This window comes from Sorex fumeus, unplaced genomic scaffold (assembly GCF_029834395.1).
Source record: "Sorex fumeus unplaced genomic scaffold, SorFum_2.1 ptg000007l, whole genome shotgun sequence".
Classification (NCBI taxonomy): Eukaryota; Metazoa; Chordata; class Mammalia; order Eulipotyphla; family Soricidae; genus Sorex; species Sorex fumeus.
The window spans coordinates 49,687,747-49,705,771 of record NW_026606064.1 but is presented as its reverse complement, the minus strand read 5'-3'; the positions used below and the strand labels follow the sequence as shown (position 1 = coordinate 49,705,771).

The window sequence follows — 18,025 nt, the reverse complement described above, 5'->3', positions numbered from 1 at the left end:
TTTGAGGTATCTAAGGAAATCAAATTCATAAAACATGGAAGTAGAATGATTACCAGGAGTGGAGGATGTGGTTAAGGAGAAGGGTTAGTGAAGTTGTTTCATGGGATTGACATTCAAATTTGTACAAAAACTTCTGGCATTTATGCATGAAACCCTATTATTAACAGTACTGTAAATCACAATAATTTTTTTTAAAAAAACTTCTGGTGATCTACTTCACAACTGTATGGATATACTTTACATTACTGAATTTTACATATTGTTTCAGTGTGGCTGGAGCAATTTCCTTCAGTAGGGCATTTGTCTTGCACTAAGGGATTTCACCGTTTTTATCCCTGGCATCCCACACAGTCCTCCAAGTAACACAAGGAGTAATTCCTGAGCACAGAGCCTGGAATAACCTATGAGTACCACCAGGTGTTGCCCAAAAAACTACAACAAAAATGGTTAAAGTTGTAAAATCTTTGTCACGTATTCTTACCACCACAACAACAAAAAAAATTAGCCTTTTATGTAACCAATTTTTATAAAACAAGGTTTTTCTCTCAACAAGTATGGATTAAGCATCTACTTTACAATAATTAAGAAAAGATAAAGGTTATAGCTCTTTTGATGTGATCATTTCCCTTTCTTTTAGATGTATATGAAGTCTTTACACAAACCACTCTCCCATGGTTGTCAACTGACAAGTGGAAACAATGCCAATATGTCGCTAGCAAACTAGAATCATTTTCCTATTTATGCAAATCCCTTTTATCAAATGCACCACAATGGAATGCTTTTTACAACAGTAAAGATGTTTATTCTCTGATGAGTGTATCTTTCTTGGAAGAAAGTAGTTCGGAGGAGTCAGGTAAGGAAGCATCAGAACGTTCATCTTTGTGAGGTATATGTGTAACTAGGTTATTAATTATGAAGGTAGTAAGTATTTACAACAAATGAAAGGGAAAAATATAACTATTCTGTAACCACATCTGTTATTTTATGTAACAACTATTGTTACATGTTAACCATGTCTTGTATAATGGTTATTATAAAGATCATTGTTGAAGAAAGGCTCTAATGAGAAGTCAAAACATCACAGTGATGAAATTATCCCACACATTATAGTTTTATTATACCACATTAATTTTTATGTTAATCTAAGTAGTCTACATCTACAATAGGTCAGTGCCTCATCTAACAGAAATGCATTTAAGTATGTATATGATATGATTTTAAATTACAGAGCAAAGAGAACTCACTTTACATGAGTTGCTTTTTTTCAGCACATTTTTTCCTTTGTATTTTTTCCATTTAGAACTTTCCTCCCTTCTCTCTGCCTTCCACCCACATCTTTTGAACTCAGCATGCAACTTAATTTGTTTCCTTCAACTTGTTTCTCCATTTACTTTCATATTTTTGCTGCAATTTTATTATGCAATAAAATAAATATATTATATATTTCCTTTGGTTTTTTAATGGAACAGACATCCAAGATAGGAATTGCTATGTCAAAAGTATTATTTTTGTGTAAATAGTTTGCTTCTCTTAAAATCCATGGTAATTTCTATTTTACAAACAACATATGCCTCCATTCTAACTTTTGCCAATCTAAAATTTTTTAAGGATTTTCATTTTAATTTCCCAGACTTCTAGAAATTTTAGATATCTAAATACCTAAATATCTAAATAGCATTTTGGGGGTTTGGGGGTTTTTTTGTTTTGTTTTGTTTTGCTTTTTGGGTCACACCCGGCAATGCACAGGGGTTACTCCTGGCTCTGCACTCAGGAATTACTTCCGGTAGTGCTCAGGGGACCATATGGAATGCTGAGAATCATCTCCAGGTTGGCCATGTGCAAGGCAAATGCCCTACCACTGTGCTATCGCTCCAGTCCCTTAAATACTATTTGAATTTGCAAACTCATATACACTTTCTGTTTTCTACAGAACTCCTTTCTCTTTTTTGTAGAACTTTATTCACAAAAAAGTAATCAGTTTTGTGTTTTTATAAAAGTATAAACTATGGGCCAGAAAGATAGTACAACATGCAGGGTGCTTCCACTGCACACAGCCAAACGAGGTTCAATTCTGGCACCACACACAGCCAGGAGTGATCCTTGAGGACAGAACCACGAGTAAGCCCTAAGAACCACTGAGTGTAGCCCAAATATTTTTTAAATAATAGATAAAAATTAAAATATCAATCTTTTCATTCAGATTTTTAATTTGTCATCTTCTACCAGATTTGTCCATGGCAAGTATAAGTATAAATATTCTAATGTTTGTCCATAAAATTTTATCTATTTTTTATGGCTTCTTTTTTTCAAATTCTGATTAAAAAGTCATTCTCCCCTAGATTTTTCTGTCTGGATCATTACTGCTTTGTCTTGGACTCATTACATATTATACTGTAAGATGAGTCAATATCTTATATTAACAGACAGTCTTTACTGCCCTTTTCTGCAAAGTGGACATCTTTTCATTTTGCAGTATCTCCCAATTTATCAATTTGTAACTAGATGTGTCAAGGTCCTTTTTAAGATCAACAAACCTAGTTCAGCAATACTAAGAAAGTTGTATTTATAATCTAAGTTTGTACTAAAAGTTAGACATTGAGAAAGTATCAAATATGGGAGTAAATTAAAATGATAGCTATGTTGAAATGATAGTGGGTAAAAAGACTAGAACACTTCCTACCCCCTAATTTTTCTTTCTTATATCAGTTATAGGTAAATTAAGAATAGTAATCTCTCCCTCTTGAGTTATCAGTATACATACATCAGAAAAATATCACATAATCAGAAGCAGGTTATAAAATATTCAGTCTGGCCCTCCCAGCTTCTCTTTCATGTCCTTTAATTGTCTCATATTTTACCATCCACCAGTCTTTTCATAAGAGCCAAGATGAAACTTAAACTTACTCTAGGTAGCTTGTCTCTTGAAATACAAATGGTAGCTTAAATCCTATACAAATAAAACTTCAATTTGAACCAAAGTTAGGTTTGTTAAAATAGCCACAAATTTCATAACAAAAAAATTCATTGGAGTACCTATCTTTTGATTATTTAAAGTATTAATCTCAAGTTTCTTTTTTATCTAGTTGAACTCTCTGAAAATGAAGACATATATGCACCTGTAAATTTTCCCTGGGAAAATCTTACTTCATTTCAAAAACTTATTTTGGTAAGTTATGTTATGAGAAAATGTTAATACTGGAAATGTTTTGAGCACTTAATTCACTTACTTAAACTCTTCTAATCTAAAACTTTAACTAGCAAAGTAGATTTTTCCCCCTAGCAAACATTTAACTAGCACTAATATATTAAGAGGTTCACTTACACTTCATCTCAATGTTTCTTTTGTGTGAAGAGAATCCAATTAGAGTAACATTAACTCCCTGGAGTGAAGGAAGGACTTTTCAACCATAAACTTGAGAGATGAAGTTGGAGTGCTTGGGTCAGCCCCTCCTTCCCTATCCCTTTGGAGATTTGCTTCTCTGCATAAAAGTCCACACTGTTTTCTGAGACACACACTTCTCAGTGCTCAGAAGGACAGAAACAGACTCTGGCTCCATAGCTGAGACCAATAGCTGCCAACCATGACTTGTGAGAGGGAAGTCCAGGCTCCAAATCAGGAGCACATACACACACCTAAACCACATCCACTGTGTTGATCTTTCTTGCAAAGGTGACAGTATGCTTTCTCCTTCTGTTTCTGGCGGGGCAGTGGGAGACAGTGGGGAACTGATGGGTTAGAGATGACAATGAATGTCACTCTGAGCCCCCTAAAACAACAGAAGCTAAGCATGTGCTAAACATTTTGCATGCATATATAATCCTCAAAATTATTTTAGGAAATAAATATGGATTTCCCATTCTCATTTTATATATTTTTGTTTGGTTTTGGTATTTTGTTTTCATTTTCTTTTCTTTCTTGGCAGGAAGTAAGGGCCTCCCGAGAGGTGCTGAAGGAGCCCCAGAAATATTCAAGGGAATTCTCAGGCAGCGTGGCAGGGGCCAGTACCCAAGGGGACCAGTAAGGATACCCGAGCAGTACCAAAGGCCCCCCATATCAGCAGTGCCGGGCATCAAACAGGGATCTGGCACATGTAAAACATGCGCCCTTAACCCTTGTACTGTCTCCCTGTCCTAGTTACCCCATTTTATACACTACAAACCAACAATGAACTACTATTAACACTCTCAAGTCTTTGTTTTAGTATCAACGATGCTATATTACTCCTCTTCAAAGTAGACCAACCTAAATTCATCCTTATATGCTTAAAAACAATCTTTTTTCGTTTTTATATTTACTCCACAAGTTTAGCAAGCAGAAAAATTCTTCTTTTCATTGCCTTCTTTTTGTTTGTTTTTTGTTTGTTTGTTTGTTTTGAGGCCACACTTGGCAATCTCAGGGATTATTCTTGGCTCTGCATTCAGGAATCACTCCTAGTGGGTTCAAAGGATTATATAGGATACTGGGTATTGAATTTGGGTTGACCACATGCAAGACAAAAGCCCTGACCGCTGTACAATCTCTCCGGCCCCCTCTGTAAATTCTTAACAAATGTCAGTCTGAACAGTCAGACTCCTTTTTATTTCTACCTTAAATATTACTTTGTCGATGTTTAAAATTCATCTTGGATATGGTGGGGGCGGGGGAAGTATATCAGACTTAAAGACATGTTTTTGTTTGGCCTGTTATTTTGTTTTGTGTCTTTTCAATGTTTCAAACAAATGCACTTGGATCTATAGAGAGACCTATACAGATTTTCTTATAAGATATAGAGAGCTACACTTTTCATATACAAAAAAAAATTTTTTCTTCTCTCTAACCCACTTACTAATTTATCTATAGACAGATTGATAACCCTACTCTCTGTGTAAATTAATAGTTCACATATTCATAACACAAAATTATATTTCAACTATATTACCTAACATGTAAATAATGGGCAAGCTGTTTAGCTTAAGTCCACTTATGGGGAAAAAAGGAATAGAGGGTGTGGTCACTTTAGAAGTGGGCGTGGCTTTTAAAGAAGTGGGTGTGGCTTCTTTAGAAGTGGGCGTGGACTAATTTTCCGCGGGCAGCCACTCACACGGCCACAGGTAGTTTACTATACCAAGACATCTAGTGTGACATCACAGTTCCTATACCTACACACCAACATGAAGAAACAACGCAAATTCCCTCCGCAAGGAGAGGACGATGAAACGAGTCCAGAAGCCTCAGTAGGTGCTATCCACCTAAGAGACCTCTCTGACAAAGAATTCAGATATGAAGTCATGAAGATGTTCAATCAACTCAATGAAACAGTCAGACAGATATCCAGTAAATTGAAAGAGGACATGAAAGAAACAATCGATCGCACAATCGACAAAATACAGCAAGAAATGAGAGCAGAAATTGGAAAGCTACGCACAGAAATGGCACGAATCAAAGATTCCATAGATGAAATGAAAAACTCAGTCTGTGCCCTCAAAAATAGAATAACCACAGCTGAGGAAAGAATCAGTGAGCTGGAAGATCAGCTGCACCAAGCCAACACGCAAGGACAAACAGTGGCAAAGGACCTCAAAATAGCTCTACAGAGAATCAGAGTCCTAGGAGATGATTCCAAAAGAAACAATATTAGAATCATTGGACTACCAGAAGCTCAGGGAAACAATCCCAATGAAAAAGCCATGGTTAAACAAATCATCGCGGAAAAATTCCCAGAGCTCCACAATGCAGCCATTCAGATTCAAGGAGCCCGAAGGGTGCCAGCTAAGAAAGACCCTAACAAAAACACTCCAAGACATATCGTAGTTAGAATGATTGATGCTGCCGATAGAGACACAATACTGCAAGCAGCAAGGTCAAAGAAGGAAATCACATAAAAGGAGCACCCCTTAGATTCACAGCAGACCTATCAAAGGAAACTCTCCAAGCCCGAAGGCAGTGGCGAGATATAATAAAAAAAAAACTCATTGAAATGAATGCTTCACCAAGAATACTCTATCCGGCTAAACTCTCACTCAAAATTGAAGGAACGGTACACTATTTTCTAGATAAACAGCAGCTCAGGAACTTCATAGACCCAAAACCAAACTAAAACAAGGGCTAAAGGGGCTACTATAAGACAAGACAAACCCTACAACCACAACAGACCCTTACAGAAAGATGACACAAAACCCCATAACAATAATCTCTCTCAATGTCAACGGTCTAAATTCACCATTTAAGAGACACATAGTGGCAAAATGGATACAGAGACAGAACCCAACATTCTGCTGCCTACAAGAAACTCATCTCAACAGTCAGAGCAAACACAGACTCAAAGTCAAAGGATGGAAAACAATTCTGCAAGCAAACAGCTCCCTCAAAAAAGCTGGGGTGGCCATACTAGTATCCAACAGCATTAATTTCACCTTTAAAAAGATTAGAAGGGACAGTGAAGGCTATTTTCTCTTCATCAAGGAATACGTACAACAGGAAGAAATCACACTCTTAAATGTGTACGCACCTAATGAGGGAACAGCTAAATATTTAAAGCAACTGCTAACAGATTTTAAGGAGGACATCGCTAGCAACACAATAGTACTTGGAGACTTCAACATCGCCTTATCACCTCTGGATAGATCAACAAGAACAAAACCCAGCAAGGAATCATTGGCTTTGAAAGAAGAAATAGAAGAGAAAGGGCTTATAGACCTATACAGGGCTTTACACCCAAAAAAGAAAGAATACACATTCTTCTCCAGTGCACATGGAACATTTTCGAAAATAGACCATGTGCTAGGACACAAAACATACCTCAACAGAATCAGAAAGATAAAAATAGTATCAACCCTCTTTTCAGACCATGATGCACTGAGGATAGAAGTGAATCACACACAGACACGGAGAACCAAATCAAACACCTGGAAATTAAACAACTCAATGCTGAACAACGAGTGGGTCAGGAACAAAGTCAAGGATGAAATCAAAAGATACCTGGAAACAAATGAGAATGAAGACACGAGTTACCAGAACCTATGGGATGCAGCGAAAGCTGTATTAAGGGGAAAATTTATAGCTCTGCAAGCATATCTTAGGTCTGTAGAAAGGATGCACATAAACAACTTGACCTCACAGCTCAAGACCTTAGAAAAGGATCAACAGAAAGAGCCTAAATCAGGCAGAAGGAAAGAGATCACAAAACTTAGAGCAGAAATCAATGGCATGGAAACCAAAGAAACAATCCGAAAGATCAATGAAACCAAGAGCTGGTTCTTTGAGAAAATAAACAAGATAGATAAACCATTAGCAACACTCACAAAGCAACAGAGAGAGGAACCCTAATAAACCGAATCAGAAATGAGAAGGGAAATATCACAACAGAAACCAAAGAAATCCAAAAGATCATCAGAGACTACTTTGAAAGTCTGTAAGCCACGAAACAAGAGAACCTAGAAGAAATGGATAAATTCCTGGACTCCTATAATCTCCAAAAACTGAATCAAGAAGAGTATCTGAATAGACCTATTAACATCAAGGAAATGGAAACTGTAATCAAAAGTCTTCCCAAAAACAAAAGCCCAGGTCCAGAGGGATTCATTAGCGAATTTTTCCAAACATTTAAAGAGAATCTACTGCCAGTCCTTCTCAAGCTTTTCCAGGAAATTGAAAAAACATAAACTCCCAAACAGTTTCTATGAAGCCCATATCTCTCTAATACCAAAACGAAACAAAGACACCACAAGAAAAGAAAACTACAGGCCAATATCCCTGATGAACACAGATACGAAGATTCTCAATAAAATACTAGCAAATAGAATTCAACTACTCATCAAAAAAGATCATACACCATGACCAAGTAGGATTCATCTCGGGGATGCAAGGCTGGGTTAACATGCGGAAATCAATCAACATAATCCATCATATCAACAAAAGAAAAGATAAAAATCATATGATCATATCAATAGACGTAGAGAAAGCATTTGACAAGATCCAGCACCCCTTTATGATGAAAACCCTAGCCAAAATGGGGATAGAGGGGACTTTCCTCAATATAGTTAAAGCCATCTACCACAAGCCTACAGCAAGCATCATCCTCAATGGGGAAAAACTGAGAGCCTTCCCTCTAAGATCAGGGACGAGACAAGGATGTCCACTCTCTCCACTGCTGTTCAATATAGTACTGGAAGTACTTGCAATAGCGATTAGGCAAGAAAAAGATATTAAGGACATCCAGGTAGGAAAGAAAAAAAATCAAGCTCTCTCTATTCGCAGATGATATGATACTATACTTAGAGAACCCTAAAACCTTTACCAAGAAACTTCTAGAAAAAATAGGCTTGTATAGTAATGTTGCAGGCTATAAAATCAGTACCCAAAAGTCCATGGCTTTCCTATATGCAAATAGTGAAAGAGAAGAAAGTGACATGAAGAAAACAATTTCGTTCACAATTGTGCCCCAGAAAATCAAGTATCTAGGAATCAGCTTAACTAAGAAAGTAAAGAACCTGTACAAAGAAAACTACAAAACGCTACTTCAGGAAATAAAAGAGGACATGAGGAAATAGGAAAATACCCCCTGTTCATGGATTGGGAGAATTAACATTGGCAAAATGGCAATACTTCCCAAAGCACTGTATAAATTCAACGCAATCCCTATTAGGATAGCCATGACATTCTTCAAAGAAATGGAGCAAACACTCCTGAAATTTATGTGGAACAATAAGCCCCCACGAATGGCTAAAGCAATTCTTGCGAAAAAGAAAATGGGAGGAATCAACCTTCCTAACTTCAAACTCTACTACAAAGCAGTAATAGCAGTAATAATTAAAACAGCATGGTACTGGAACAAAGGGAGATCTGTAGACCAATGAAACAGGGTTGAATATACTGACATCTCCCCCCAAGCATACAACCATCTAATCTTTGATAAGGGGGCAAGAAAAGTGAAGTGGAGCAAGGAAACCCTCTTTAACAAAATGTGCTGGCAAAACTGGACGGCTACATGCAAAAAAGTGGGCTCAGATCTCTGCCTAACACCAGGTACAAAAGTAAGATCAAAGTGGATTAAAGACCTCAACATCAGACCAGAATCCATAAGGTACATTGAGGAAAAAGTTGGCAAAACCCTCCATGACATTGAAGCTAATGGTATCTTCAAAGATGTCACACCGCTGACCAAGCAAGTGAAAACAGAGATAGACAAATGGGACTATCTTAAACTAAGAAGCTTCTGCACCTCAAAAGAAACAGTGACCAAAATACAAAGACAGTCTGCAGAATGGGAAAGGATATTCGCCCAATACACATCCGGGAAGGGGTTGATATCAAGGATATACAAAGTACTGGTTGAACTCCACAAGAAGAAAACATCCAACCCCATCAAAAAATGGGGAGATGAAATGAATAGAAACTTCCTCAAAGAAGAAATCCAAATGACTAAAAGGCACATGAGAAAATGCTCCACATCATTAATCATCAGAGAGATGCGGATCAAAACCACAATGAGATATCATTTCACACCACAGAGACTGGCCCATATACACAAGGACAAAAGAAACCGGTGCTGGCATGGATGTGGCAAGAAAGGGACCCTCCTTCGCTGCTGGTGGGAATACCAATTGGTTCAGCCCTTTTGGAAAATAGTATGGACGATTCTCAAAAAATTAGAAATTGAGCTCCCATCTGACCCAGTAATACCACTCCTGTAATATATTCCAGAGAGGCAAAAAAGTATAGTCAAAGTGACATCTGCACTTCTTTGTTCATTGCAGCACTCTTTACAATAGCCAGAATCTGGAAAAAACCTGAGTGCCAGAGAACAGGTGACTGGTTAAAGAAACTTTGGTACATCTACACAATGGAGTACTATGTAGCTGTTAGACAAGACGAAGTCATGAAATTGACATACAAGTGGTACTCCATGGAAAGTATCATGTTAAGTGAAATGACTCAGAAAGAGAGGGATAGACATAGAAAGATTGCATTCATCTGGGGAACATAAAGTAACAAAATAGGAGACAAACACCCAAGAAGGCCGAGATTCACTTGATCACTTGATACCCCGTTACTCATCGATTTACTCGAGCGGGTGCCAGTAACGTCTCCATTCATCCCTGTTGCGTGCTAGCGTAGCCCAATGGCATCTGCTCTTTCTAGGAATATGCAGAGCCTCAAACCGATCATTCAGGGTCTTGACGAAGTCTGACCATCTTGTATCCACGAGATCTTTTGACGTCCTGTGGAATCCAGTCAGTAACGGCTCTAGTCCAGCGGTCATCTTTAAACCTCATTACATGTCCAGCCCATCTGATTTTTGATGACTTGGCAAATGAAACTGGAGCTGGAGGTTCTTTGTCCTCTTAGTTATTTCTTCAATGCTCTTGAAGGCATTCCAAGCCGCTCTCTTCCTCCCGTGTAACTCAGGTGCCAGGTCATTCATCATGTTGATTTCTCGACCTAGGTATATATAACTGTTGCATTCGGAGATGGTGGTTCCATTGAGAGTGAGTGAAACATCAGGAACAAGACTGTTTCTCATGAACATTGTCTTTGTGAGATTCAGTTGTAATACGACCTTTCCACACTCATGGTCGAAGTCGGTCAGCATTTGTGCTGCTTGGCTAAATACCCATATTCCAGAATTGCAAGCACCATATTTGATAGGGTTCACACATGGTTTGAACCATGGTAACACCTACAAGGGCGGTTAGAGGCCACCCCAAAAGCCTCTATCCCTCTCGGAAAGCCTGGCAAGCTACTGAGAGTATTCCGCCCGCACGGCAGAGCCTTGCAAGCTATCCGTTGTGTATTCAATATGCCAAAACCAGTAATTACAATGGGTCTCATTCACCTGACTCTGAAGGTGTCACCAATATGGGAGCATTGAGAAGGATGAGAAAGGAGAGGCTGATAAAATCTCAAGGCCTAAGTAGGCTGCCACAACAAAGGAAGACAAAAATGATCGTCTGTACTTTCAATGCATGTACACTAGCATCAGATGCGTCCATTGAGGACTTGATGGTACAAGCACGAAAGATCAAGTACGACATCATTGGTCTGACTGAGACAAGAAGGCACCAATCGCATCACGCTGTTTTCGCACTGGAGAAGAATTGTTCCTCGGAACATGCGATAAAAGAGGTGTCGGAGGCGTCAGTGGCGTCGGTGTCCTTGTCAACACAAACTTGGCCATGAGCATTGATTCATTTGAATGCCTAACAACCCGAATCAAAAGTTTACATTTGAATAGATGTGGCTCACAGCTGGCAGTTTCTATCTTTGTTGCCTACACACCAACAACCAATTATGATGAAGGAGAAATTGAGAAGTTCTACATGGAGCTGGAGAAGTTCTATAAAGAAGAGCACACCTTCTACAAGATCATTGTGGGTGATTTTAATGCCAAGATAGGACTGAGAAGATCAGCCGAAGAACTTCGCATCGGGACCCATGACCTAGAATGGAACGAACAAGGTGAGAGACTGTCTGAGTTCATCATGTCGACCAAGACCATCCATGGTAACTCAAGATTCCAGAAGGCCAAATCTAAACGTTGGACTTGGGAATCTTCTGGTGGATGATTCCACAATGTAATAGACCACATCACATTCTTTTTTTTATAATTTATTTATTTATTGAATCACTGTGGGAAAAGTTACAAAGCTTTCAGGTTTAGGTCTCGGTCATGCAAATATCAAACACATTTCCCTTTACCAATACTTATTTTTCACCACAAAGAACCCCAATAAACCCCCACCCCCCCCACCCCTCCCAATGCCTGTGAGGCAGATGAGTTCTAGTTAACACTCTATCTACTTTGACTAGATTCATTGTTTCGATAAAAGATGCACCATTATTATTTAGAGTTTACCCCCCCACCCAAATCAGACAAGCTGAAAAGGCATTGTGAAATGATTTGCTTTCTACAGCTGGGTTCAAGAATTAAATGATGGTTTTGGATTTCTGCTATTTTACTTATTAACCCTGGAAGTATTTCTGCTGAGAGTCAGATAATTTAAGAGATTGGTTTCTGTGCTCTGGAGCCATGGCCGTGCCAGAGAGCCGCTCGTGGGGGGCAATTGGTGACCTCAGTAGGGCGTGAAGGACGAGCCGGGAATGTCCCCCTTCCCATGAGGTTTTAGTCACCCCGTCACCACCGGCTCATACCTGGCTTTCCACAAGGCTCCCAAGCGGCTGCCATCTTTCTTTCCTGAGGGGAGAGGGCGGAAGGGAGCAACACCCTTTCCCCTCCGGGCAGACATGGTGGTGAGACCACATCATATTCAATTGACGGTTTTCAATTGTCGCTGTGTCCCAAAATTCCAAACGGGATTGTACCACCGTCTCCTTTGTGCAAAATTCTACTTCACAGAGCGGGGAGAAAGGGCTGCAAAGTCTAAGAAGAGATCTCCCAGAACAACCTCCAACTGGGAGCTCTTTGGCACTATTGCGGCAACATGGAAGGATGCCATTGTTGACAACATTGACGAAGAATACGATCAACTGGTTCAGCAGCTCCATGATTGTGCCAAGAGAGAGATAGCCACCAAAAAAACGCCTGTCTTCGAAAACTCTTGAGCTTATTCGCCAACGTTGTTTGGCGCATGCCTCAGGCAACCGCAAGCGAACGTCCGAGCTCCCAAAGCAGTGCAGAGATGCGATCAAGGAAGACCTCAAAGAGAGAAGAGCAGAAGTGCTGGTAGATGCGGCAGAAGCCAGGAAAAGTATTCGTAACGCCCACCTGTCCTTCGCCAACTACAAGACCAAGATGACTGCCCTCCGATGTCCTGATGGATCTATCACATCTTCCAGAAGTGCAATGGAGAAGATTATCCATGACTTCTACTCAAATCTCTTCGATAGCCATGTCCACCTGCCAACATACCAAATTCCACAGGATGGATATGTTGTTCCCAAAGTTCTCCGTTCCGAAATCTGACACGCCGTTTTGTCAGTAAAGAGACAAACAGCACCCAGACTAGGTCAGACCTGAATACCTGAAGAACCTGCCGTCAGTACTCATCAATACGCTGGCTCGGCTCTTCATGCGCTACCTGTCTCAATGCAAGGTTCCGTCCCAGTGAAAAACCAGCAGGACTGTACTACTGTATAAGAAGGGAGACGTCCATGACATTGGCAACTATCGCCCGATCTGCCTGTTGTCTGTCATCTACAAATTGTTCACTCGAGTCATCCTGAATAGGATTGGCAGAACACTAGATGAAGGATAACCATGCGAGCAAGCTGGGTTCCGCAAAGGATTCAGCACCATCGACCATATCCACATGATAACCAAACTCATTGAGGTTTCTCGGGAGTTCAAGATGCCACTCTGTCTAACGTTCATTGATTTAAAGAAGGCCTTTGATTCTGTTGAGATGGAAGTGGTCATTGAAGCCCTAGCCAATCAGGGTATTCAAACTCAATACATCAGGATCCTCCATGAGCTGTATTACAGATTCACTACCAGGATCTCACCATTCTACAAAGAAGAAATCATTGATGTCAAGAGAGGGGTTCGGCAGGGTGATATCATTTCACCGAAACTCTTCAGTGCCACCCTCGAGAACATCATGTGATGACTGGAATGAGAAGGAATGGGAGTGAAGATAGATGGTCGGCAACTACACCACCTCCACTTTGCTGATGACATTGTTTTAATAACACCAAACATGAGTGACCAATAGCGTATTTTTGTCGGGCAGCCCTGATTTAAATGATTGGTTTGTGTTTTAAATGATTATGATCAGTTTTTTTGAATTAATGATAATTCCAGGTCAGCAAGTGCAATCACTGTCCCTTTCCAAAAATATGATTGAACTTAATTCTCCACATTCAACTTTTCAAGGGATGGAGATGGCCGTCTCATACCTGTGGGAGAATAGTTTTCTATTCAGATTTATAGAATCAGCTATATTAATATATCTAAAGATTGAGGATATCACAGTCTCCTTAGGTTGTTTCTTAGCCTGATAAGATTAGTTGGCAGTGACCTTATATCTTTTTCTTAATTGTGGTAATTAAAAATTCCCTGTATCTAAAAATGTTGCCTTTCACTTACTGAAGTGAAAAGGTTGGGCTGGAGCGATAGCACAGCGAGTAGGGCGTTCGCCTTACAAGCGGCCAACATGGCCGACCTGAGTTCGATTCCTCCGCCCCTCTCGGAGAGCCCGGCAAGCTACCGAGAGTATTGGATATGCCAGACACAGTAACAACAAAGTCTCCAATGGAGACGTTACTGGGCCCGCTCGAGCAAATCAACGATCAACGGGAGGGCCTTTACCTTTACCTTTACCTTCACTTACTGAAAAGTATTTTAATGTGATATATGTATAACATTGAATAAAAAATACCACTTCTAACAACTTTTAGATGATCTTAAGGTCAGATGTTTTTAAAATTTAGCCTGGTGAGTTAAGAGTGGCAAATTTTGCTTGTTCTTTACTAAAGTCAGACTATGATATAGTTCAGGATTGTCTTTTAAACAGCTATTCAGAAATGCACACTTAGAAAACTAACCCTGTGTATGTAATTGGTAACGGTGCTTTTGCCAACTCATTAGTAGAGGAGATATCATTAGCACAAATTTGTAAATTATGTGATCATAAGAATTAAGATGATTAAAACAAATCACAGATGAAAAAATATATATTGGCATCACAGATTTTGAAATGGACAGAATTACAATGATTCATTAAAAAAGCATAGTGATTTGCATAAAAAGTGTTCATGAAAATATTTATTACCTCTGAAATTTGCAGTGATTCTCTACCTAATACATCTCCAAAACCTTTTAATCCCTTTAGACATTTTTTTGGCAGTATGTATTCAATTTGCTAAAACGTACAAACATTGCACTATTTCTTTTAATTTTGTTAATCAAAGAGTTAGTATTCCTTCAATTATGATATTCTGGATTTTCATACCTCCAACAGCAAAAGGCTTTCTTGGTCTAAAAATAAATAGGAGAGCATGAAGAAACCCAGGAAAGGGGTCCCTTTATGCAGAATCAGGATCAGTGATTTGGATTTTTACATCTCACATGAGATTATCAGACAAAATGTGGCCAGACCCATCTTTTACCATGGGTCACATTCTCTTGAGAGGTTTTTAAAATTACCTAGAGGAGGGGAGGGAGAGATTGAGGGAAGGAAGAAAAAAGGAGGGTAGGAGGGACAGAGGGAAGAAGGAGAATGCCAAGAGATGTGGGGGCGGGGGAAGGGTTGTTGGTGGGAGGGAAACTGGGGATATTGGTGGTAGGAAATGTACACTGGTGGAGGGATGTGTGTTGGAACATTGTATGACTGAAATTCTGTAATGAATAGCTTTGTAACTGTGTTTCTCCGATGATTCAATTATTTTTAAGGTTTTTAGATAATTTTAGATAATATTTCAAATATTTTATTTATTTGAAAGATTGCAAAAAATTAAGTTACCTACAGCTACCTTCCATGTTTTTTATTTTCAGATAAAAATTATTAAACCAGAAAGTTTACAGAGTTCAGTGAGACAATTTATAACTGAAAATCTTGGAAATAAATATCTTCACAGAACCCAAGTGAATTGGAAAGAATGTTACAAAGAATCCAATGCCAGGACCCCATTGATACTTATTCACACCCAGGGTAAGCTATCTGTGATCAATTAAAGTAATGAAAATTCCTCCAAAGATGCAGGTTTGAAAATAGGTTCTTTGTCAGGTGAAGAAAATAGGTTCTTTGTCAGGTGAAGTAAAATTATCCCTTGTTAAAGCATTTCGCTCTCCTTATTGAAGTTGTTTAGGAAAAGAGCCTATCAAAAAAATTTGTTTACCTTTTTGAGTATTGAGATTTACAATATTGTTACTCATTCTATTTATGGATACATCTTTCCAACATCATTCACCACCAGAGAGCTCACTTCCCTTCATCAGTGTCCCAAGGACCCCTCCACCCCCACCCTTTCCCACTCCTATCATGTAAACTCAGCTCTATATACAAAATCGTCATGCTTTTTTTTATCTCATATTTGGGACATATCTCTCTCTATATTTTTTTTAATTGTGGAGGTGAATAGAGCTAAACTCCTGGAATTCCACACAGTTGTAAGTCAATGATAAAGTACAAAAAAATTCAAAACTATATTTTTTTACAGTGATGTAAGTTTTAAAATATCATGGATAATTCTGTACTAAAGGATTTTCAGATTTACATAAAATGAGGGATCCTACAAATGTAAAATTTAGAAGAGTGAAGAGTTAAGAAAAGTTTAAGGGGGAGACTCTGAGTAGGCCTATAATAATATAAAAGTGCATTTTATCCTAAGAAAGGGAATATTAGCTATATGTTAGAAAATATTATATTATAGATATTGTTTAAGTGTCTACATTAATAAGTAAAGGATTGTAATAAAAATCTCTAAGAATTCGGGGCTGGAGCGATAGCACAGCGAGTAAGGCGTTTGCCTTGCACGCAGCCAACATGGCCGACACAGGTTCTATTCCCAGCATCCTATATGGTCCTTCGAGCACCGCCAGGAGCAATTCCTGAGTGCATGAGCTAGGAGTAACCCCTGAGCATCACCGGGTGTGACCCAAAAAGAAAAAAAAACCCTCTAAGAATTAAAAAAAAACATCTTATCAGATATACAACATTCAATTTAAATGAAATGTTAGTTCATTATTGTGAATGTATAAAACCCCTTAGCAGGATAGGAATAAACAAACCTTTTGTTTTGTTTTGTTTTTATCTGGTAGATAGCAGCCATAAACTCCATGATTGACTACCATACTCAATGCCAAATGCTGGGGAGTGCCTTTTTGTCTTGTCTTTTAAAGAAGCTCCTTTAATACTTCTTGCAAGACTGGTTCCAAGGCTACAAAATCTGTAAACTGTCTTTCTTTGAAGTTCTGTATGTTCCTTCAAATCTGAATGATAATCTAGCTGGATAGACTATTCTAAGTCACATATTCAATTCATTGAGTTTTTGTATTATGTCTCTCCATTCTCTTCTGGCTCAGAATCTCATTTGATAGACCTGCTGTGAGCTTAATGGACTTTCCTATGTATATAAGTTCCTCTTCTGATTTTGCTGCTTTCTATATTCCGCCTGTCCTGTTTTTTGTCATGTTGAGTACAAAGTGACCAGTTTTCCTACCTGAATCTACTTTCTCTGGGTCTCAGTGCCTATATTCCTCAACTATGAGAAAATTTTATTTTCAATGATTTAACTATTGTTCCTTCATCAAATTTGCCTTCCTGTTCTTCAGTAACTCCAGTGATTCTTATGTTGTTCCTCTTGAACTCATCTCATACTTTTATTCATCAACTGCCCTCACACTGTTGCTCAGAGCATCTATTGTGTTTTTAATATTACCTACTAAACTCTTCATTTCTGCTTGTAGTTTCTTTTTTTTTTTTTTCATTTTAGCTCTCATACTTTCTAGTGCTTTGCTGACATCATTCGCCATCATTTCTTTGGGTTCATTAAACATCCTAATCACGTTGTCACTAAAGTCACGGAGGATTTACTGAGATGGTTGGTTCTGGTTGAGCCTTCTGTGCTATTGTTTCTGCTCACTGAACTTGGTGGGCTTCTATGCATCTTCCCCAGTGGGTTTTCCCTGCCCCGGCTTTCCTGAGGATGAATGTTTATACTTACCCGGCTGTAACTCTGAGGAACCAGGATGGGAATTGTGCTCCTCCTTTCCTACTCATCTTTACCCAGTGATAGGGAGTACAACTGTGAGCAATGTAAAATGTGATGAGGAACTGCCACATGGCCATATGCTTCAGGAGATGTGGATCTGGACCTGCTGAAATGGTGGAGGTCAGGTGTGAAGACTAAAATTAATATCACGTGGTAGGATATTGCTTCGAGCAGAGAGGTTCAGGAGCTCTGGAGCTGGACCTCTTGAAATAGTGGAGATTAGGATTGGACGTTGTCAGGAGATATTACATTTTTAAACTAAGTTTAAAATGAATCTTTCTAGAAATGTTTTTTTAAAAAAAAAAGAGGACTAAGATATTCTTGACTTACAAACCTGGGGAACTCGGTCATTGCTAAGTTTCTGTACAGAAAATA

General features: G+C 38.8%; 1 protein-coding gene across 1 annotated transcript in view; it reads left to right on the top strand.

The window, feature by feature from the left end:
• The window catches only part of DNAH14 (dynein axonemal heavy chain 14), a 342,385-nt gene that overhangs the window by 282,103 nt on the left and 42,257 nt on the right, over positions 1 to 18,025 (top strand). Inside the window, 3 exon segments of the mRNA XM_056107024.1 lie at positions 638 to 871; positions 3,084 to 3,166; positions 15,432 to 15,588. Of these exon segments, the coding sequence (XP_055962999.1) occupies positions 638 to 871; positions 3,084 to 3,166; positions 15,432 to 15,588 (474 nt within the window).